This window comes from Charadrius vociferus, unplaced genomic scaffold, assembly GCF_000708025.1.
Source record: "Charadrius vociferus isolate BGI_N301 unplaced genomic scaffold, ASM70802v2 scaffold266, whole genome shotgun sequence".
NCBI lineage: Eukaryota > Metazoa > Chordata > Aves > Charadriiformes > Charadriidae > Charadrius > Charadrius vociferus.
The window spans coordinates 660,924-667,468 of NW_009649114.1; the positions used below are offsets into that span (position 1 = coordinate 660,924).

Consider the following 6,545-nt stretch of genomic DNA (forward strand, 5'->3'; position numbering starts at 1 on the left):
GACACAGAGATAGTGCCCGGGCAGAGACCTGCAGCTGAAGTTTGGAACTCGTTTTAGTACGCACAGGAAGAGTCAGAATAGTAGTTCTTCGCAATAAGGCATTTACATTTTTTTCTCTCCGGTGAAAATGAGTGATCTGTAAGGACTGCTATTTGCATAACGGTCCAGACTTGCCTTGAAGTAGTGGCTACAACCGCGCTTCTAGGTGAACATTTTCAATGCTTTCAGTAACCACAGATAATACCTGACTTATGCATCCTATTTGTATCAAACTTAATTTTTTCAAGTCGGTATCACTCACACAAAGACATTCACCATTAATCCTGTCGGTGGCAGCAGCACTTTCCACCTCAGGACACTTAAGAAACTCCTGAATCCTGACCAGGACCGGGCAGAACACAACCTTAGCGGGGCTGAGAAGCTGAACGTGCAGAGGTACCCAAACTGGGGGATTTTCTTGAGCGTACTCTATTGCAGCGCGAAGGTCTTTGGCATCGTTGCAACTTAACATGGAAATAACAGCACTTGATTTGCGCACAGCATCCTCACCGGGTGGCAGAGAGCCGCCCCACGCAGGGGCCACCGCGTTCAACACAAGGTGCAGCAGCAACAGCCAGAACCGCGAGTGCTTTGTCGTCCAAGGTCAGTTGGTTGCGGAGTTGGGAGCATTGGGTCATCCAAGGTTGGTTGGGATCAGCGTGGTCAAGTCCAACACGTCTACAGGTGCCTCCCCGCTGCGCCCGTTCCCAAATCTAGACATTCGTAACCAGCATCGCCAGGAGGAGGGGGAAGATTCCTACAAGAGACAAATAAGAAGCTTAAGTCTTCACTCCAAACATATTCGACTATCTTTTCTCTCCCTGGTCCCCTTTACTTCCCCCCCCCCACCCTTTCCCAGCACCATCTTAAAGCAACAAAAATATAAACCTGACAACAGAGTGTAGTGGGAGGCTTTTAAGCGTCTGTCAAGCAGAACATACAGGAGACAATAACATAAAGATGGCAAGAGTGCGGTACAGGGGTTCAGGAATACGTATTACTTACCAGCAATGATCACGTTTGCTCCACCTGGAAAAGAAGTGGCAGAAAAACTCAGCACGGTAATTCATCAAACTACACAACGTGCAGTATCCCAAATCAGAGCCGTTGCACATGGAAGAGAACTCAAGCAATGCGCAGAACAGGATCCCCGCACGGCCCCACTCTGCAGATATTTATCTGTTAAAACCCCGGATACATTTCCACTAGCCTGCGAGTCCACGCCGCCACCTAATCATGCTCTTTTGGCAGTAGATTTTAACTGAAGCTGTTTCAGGAAGCATCGAAGGCTTATTCCTTAGCAGAATGACCTGATTCGAGGATTCGCAGAGGAAGGAAAAAAATAGGTATTTTGAAGACAGAGAGGAGGCAGCAAGACAGAGACAGGAGAGTCACCTCTGCATTCAGGAGCGGGCTCGTTCCACACTCCCCGGTACTGATCTCCTGCCATGCACTGAAGGAGGGCCGCTCCAGCAAGGGTGAAGCCATCCCTGCATTTATAAGCTACAGTGGAGCCATGGACAAAGACTGTGCCCTTTGTGCCGTTGTGCATCCCATTGTCAATGGTGGGGGGCTCTTCACAGCGACTGTCAGAGTGCCGTCCTACAGGAGGGACATCAGCAAGAGTGTCTGAGTACTTCTCCCAGCTGAAAAGGTGAAGAGGCGTACGGGGAGAAGGAGGTACAGCCACACGCCACGCACTTCGCAGCAACTGAAAACGCTTTGAGTTATCTTGCTTAGTACTGGACCTCAGTTACTGCCCGTTAGCCACAACTCCAGGAGCTCACCCCATGAAATAAGCCACAGAAGTGCCTAATCAGGCTAGAAGAAATGTTTCAGCCGTTTCTAGCTTCACCTAACACCGTATACTGACTTCATAACACCTGCTTTCTGCATGATACTAAGTTGAGTGGACAAAGTTCTAACATCCAACGATCTTCATCTTTCCCCGGTAAACAGAGAAACAAAACTTTCCTCCTGTGACTGTTTTTTTTTCCCCTATAATTTCTGCCTTTCCCTTGCTTCTTCCACTTTGTCAGCGTAATTTCTGAATTGCATGAGGACACTGCCTAAGGCCTCACAGCAGGAGTTAGTACTGATACCATGAATTCTACCGCTGACTGAATTAAGAAACACAAGTAAGAGCAGCCCAAGCCCACCAGCGAGGCAGCTATTATCTTAATGGCTCTGCGTAGAGGTTTTCGTGCTTACTTTCACAGTATGGAGATGCTGTATCCCAATCGACTCCATTTCCTGATACCACACATTTGGCAGAAGATGACTGCTTTAGTTCGTACCTAAAGAAAGAGAAGAAGTTTGGTGCTTTCCAGAAGATGGCCCAGAAAGGGTTCTTCCCCCACACCACCGCGTGTAGGCCACCAGAAGTTGCCCCTGCTATGAAACGGGATTTGGTCACATCAAAGCCACTAAGTAAGGGCACACAATATACGGTTTCACTGGAGATTTGACTGGGAAACCGGGGAGGGGGGGGTGGACGTTCCTGCCTGTGACCCCTGTCTTCTGACCCCTGAGTCGGTACCTTTTAAGCAGCGATCCACTCACCCGGGATGACAGCGGAATGTCACAACCGTCCCAAACATGAAATTCTCTGCAATCACATCCCCATTCTCTATCTTGGGAGGAGCACATTGCTGTCCTGGAGGAAAAGAAAGCAGCAGGGGAATTACTTCAAACTCTGAGACGGGCATGACCCAAATTTCAGAGCAGCATCTCAAGCGCGCACAGATCACTCACGCAGTCAGTCAAGACAGAAGAGGAACAGAGGTACTCACGTATGCAGAAGTCTGAGTCTACAGACCAAGTCGGACCCCTCAGACAAGTGACAACAGAGGACTTCCCACTAGCTAGAGCATAACCCGGTTTACACCGATACATCAGCTTCGTTTCGGCTGGAGAGCTGTCACCCACAGCGCTTGTTAACTCGGCGAAATGGAATTGCGGGGCAGGACCACAGGGGACTAACAACGGGAGACAAAAGCAAGGTTAGGCACAGAAGAGCACCCAAAGGGTCTGCAATAACACTAGCGAGCTGCGTGCTTTGGAGCACACAATATTTTAACCTGTCTAAATATCGGTGCCTGGCATACAGTTTGCATCCAACCTATGTAGCAACCAGAAGCATAGATCACAGTTTGCTTAACTGTGGAAAAGATGGAGGTTGGGCAGCATCTCTGCCTCAGAGACGCTCCTTCAGTGACCACCAACCCAACCTGCAGGACCTCGATTCGGCTGAGCTCAGAAGCCGAACGTCCCCAAGAGGTCTGGACGCCGGCGCAGCGAGCCCGGGGGGGTGTAAAGGCCATTTTGTCTCTCCTTTCGGTGCACTTCTGGATCATTTGCTGTTCACCAATAAACAGCTTCAGGTCTAAATATATACCTGCCGTGGGCTGCCATGCCGAGGACCCAAGCCAGCGTGCTCTGCCGCGGCACGGCTGCAAGCGCACAAGCTTTGGGAGCCGATCTGCCCAACAGCTCTTAGACCTACTGCAGCGCAATTGCTGAAGGAAATAAATTTGTTTGTACTCACTTGGGTCACATGTTGGCAGACGCGGCTTCCAGGTATTGTCTGCTTCACAAGTAACTACACCGCTACCGTTCAATACATGACCAGAATCACACTCAAAAATCACTGTATTTTTATATGTGTGCTCAGTGCCGAAGCCAGACAACTTTCTCCCATTTTTCACTTTTGGATTTTCACATCTGACCACTGGAAGTGAAGATAAAACAATAAGAATATTTATTACAAGGAGGAAAAGCCGTGCTGTGACACCAGAGGCATCACGCGAGAAGCTCACGAATGAGAACTGCCGTCCTGTGGCTCTGCGAGAGGCCGGTCCCCGGGGGGGTGCAAGTACTCCGTGAACAGAGACTGCATCAAGAATCGGCACACGTGAGAGCTTCAGTTTTCATCCGCAGGAAGCCCTGGGCACGGGCCGGGAGAGGGAGGCTTTCGGGGGGCTGCACAATCCATTAAACAACCCATTAAACCAAGCCCTGCCTCTGGCCGCGACTGGGGAGATCACTGCACTGAGCTTTCTACAAATCATTTTAGACTCAAATCAACCTTCTCGCGTTTGGCAGCTCATCAGGAAAGTACAGATGGGGAGAAGGACGAGAAACAAAGTCAAAAAGAATAAGGAGAGAAAGAAAGCATTTACCTTTGCATTCAGGGGCTGGACCGCTCCATTTTCCGTCAAGTTTATCATCTGTCGTCGTACAGTGAATCTCAGCGTTTCCAATAAGAGAAAAATGTTCGTTACAGCTATAAGTTACAACCGCGCCAACGGTGAAGTCTCCGGCCCCGCTGTTGATCTTCCCATTCTTGATCTCAGGAGGTGGTGAACAGGGAATAACTGCACGGGAAAACAGCAAGAAAATGCAAGAACATTTCCATCAAATATGAAACTGAGGTCTAGCTACTAAAAAAAAACCCCACAAAACAAACAAACAAAGTCATGAAAGCCAAAAAAAAAAAAAATATGGGGAAGCAGCCCTAAAGGAATCATCTGAACCTAAAGTCTTGAACGCATCTTTAAATTCTGAATGTTTTCCAGGTTTTTTAAATGGATAACGGAAAAACAGCATCTATTGTCCAAGAGGAGAGACCACAGAAGAGGCCTTCTGGAGGCAATAAACGTGGTCTCACCAAGCAGTTTGGGACTCTCACCTCCTGGTGATGGCATTTCCTACCTTCGTTATGCTAACAAGGACGAGGCCAGAATGCCTATTATAGCAGCAAACCACCTAAACTATCGGCGGCTGATGGGCAGGCCCATCCCACAGAATGCTAAAAAAGCCCAAACAGCACCAACAAAACTCTTAGAATGTATTTCTCCTTTGAAAATTAAAGAGTTTGGATGCGCAGTCACGTCTGAAGGCATCCCAGTCCCGGTCAAGCGCAGCTCTGGAGAAACAATTCAGCAACCATTGCCGGATGGACAACGAGAGGAGAGCGATGCGGCGTCCGCACCAGCCTGGCGGAAAGCTCGCTGCGTGCCTGGGCAATACCAACAAACAGCCTCGGGAGCTGCTCTTCTCACAGATCTGACTGCGGAGCTGCTGCCAACATCCACAGATCCTCCTTAGCATTTGGTTTTCATTCCCAGCTCCAGCCAGAGCGTTTGTCTGGGGCAGAGGTAAGGAGTCAGTCTCATTAAAGGCTAATGTAATTCCCATTAGGTGCCAAGAAGAGAGTATCCGCCTGCCGTTCCCCAAACTACCAGATACACGGTAATAGCTTTGAGAAAGAGATGTACGCAAAACATTTCAGATCTGCTTACTGGCACAGTGTGGCACGTGACTCCAATGAACTCCACTGTCCCCAAGTATACATTCTGCGGTCGACTCCCCAACTAAGCGGTACCTAAGAAATGAAAAGGTTGAATCTCTTTGCAGAAAGTGGGGGAAAAAAAAACTTAAGAAATTCAGAAAGTTGTACAGTTTCTAATGGTATTCTCTGGAGGCACTGAACCCCAGGGGAAAACCAGCTAGTCCTCCTATAAAATACAATTTTCTCAATACCTAAAAAATGCAATATATGGTGCAGTGAGAGGAAACTTCATACTTGCAGTGGGTGGATACAAACTCACAGGAGTGTGAGCAAGACGGCATCCGCACCCTGAGCCTGTTCAGCCCTGGGCAGTCGGAGATCCAAACAGCAACTTATTTTCTGAGCAGAGCTAGGTGTGACTGACGTACCTTAACCACTCTCTTTCCCTCTCGCCCCACTCCCGTCATCCCCGGGACACGACAACCCTCTTTTCCCGAGACCCCTTAGCTAAGACACCGACAGCCAAACCCACGGCAAACCAGCAAATGCTGAATTACCAATGAGCACCAACAGGAAAGGAACAAAGGTCTTTGCAAAGCAAAAGAACAAAGGTCTTTTCGACAGCAAGAGCAGGAGAGAGCCCGGTCCCCGTGGCTCCCCGCTCCGAACACCTCCCGCCGTGCCTCTGCTAGCCCAGGAAACAGCCCCCGGCCATTAAAAGCCTCCGGGTCCCCCATGGGCGCCGTCTCCCAGCCTCAGCGCTGTCACCTCACCAGGAGCCTGGGCCAACGCTTACCCATCGTTACAGGTGTAGGTTATTTTCGCCCCGAACAGGAGATCGGTGGTGGAGGCAAACTTGCCATTCGTGATGTCTGGTAGACCGCACGACTTTCCTGGAAAGGCGAGCGATCAGCATTAGCTTTATCTAGAGTGATAATGAAGCGCAGGTGACAGTGCTGTTCAGTGTTGTTATAGACTACTTGACCATTTATCGGGCATCTAACTTCCCTCACAAGCAAGTACCAGCACGTTCAGGAACGATACAAGATCCACATTAACTTCTGAGGAACTAAGTTAAAGCACAAGCAAAAAGAAAGTAAAAGCACAAATAAAGCTAAAGGAAAAATTTAAAAAGCCAAAGTTTATATGCTTACTGAGAAGGAAAACTGATAAAGAGCCCGGTGGGCTCAGGGCAGAGGCCTTGGTCTGTAGG

General features: G+C 49.0%; 1 protein-coding gene across 1 annotated transcript in view; it reads right to left on the minus strand.

The window, feature by feature from the left end:
* Window positions 1–752: 752 nt before the first annotated feature.
* LOC104289334 (complement receptor type 1-like) overlaps window positions 753–6,545 on the minus strand; it is a 7,303-nt gene continuing 1,510 nt past the window's right edge. The window contains exons 2-11 of the mRNA XM_009888269.1: window positions 6,129–6,225; window positions 5,343–5,425; window positions 4,221–4,415; window positions 3,587–3,769; window positions 2,832–3,017; window positions 2,602–2,695; window positions 2,337–2,465; window positions 1,435–1,685; window positions 1,045–1,068; window positions 753–796 (exon numbers count right to left, since the gene is read on the minus strand). Of these exons, the coding sequence (XP_009886571.1) occupies window positions 753–796; window positions 1,045–1,068; window positions 1,435–1,685; window positions 2,337–2,465; window positions 2,602–2,695; window positions 2,832–3,017; window positions 3,587–3,769; window positions 4,221–4,415; window positions 5,343–5,425; window positions 6,129–6,225 (1,286 nt within the window). The remainder of the gene's footprint in view (window positions 797–1,044; window positions 1,069–1,434; window positions 1,686–2,336; window positions 2,466–2,601; window positions 2,696–2,831; window positions 3,018–3,586; window positions 3,770–4,220; window positions 4,416–5,342; window positions 5,426–6,128; window positions 6,226–6,545) is intronic.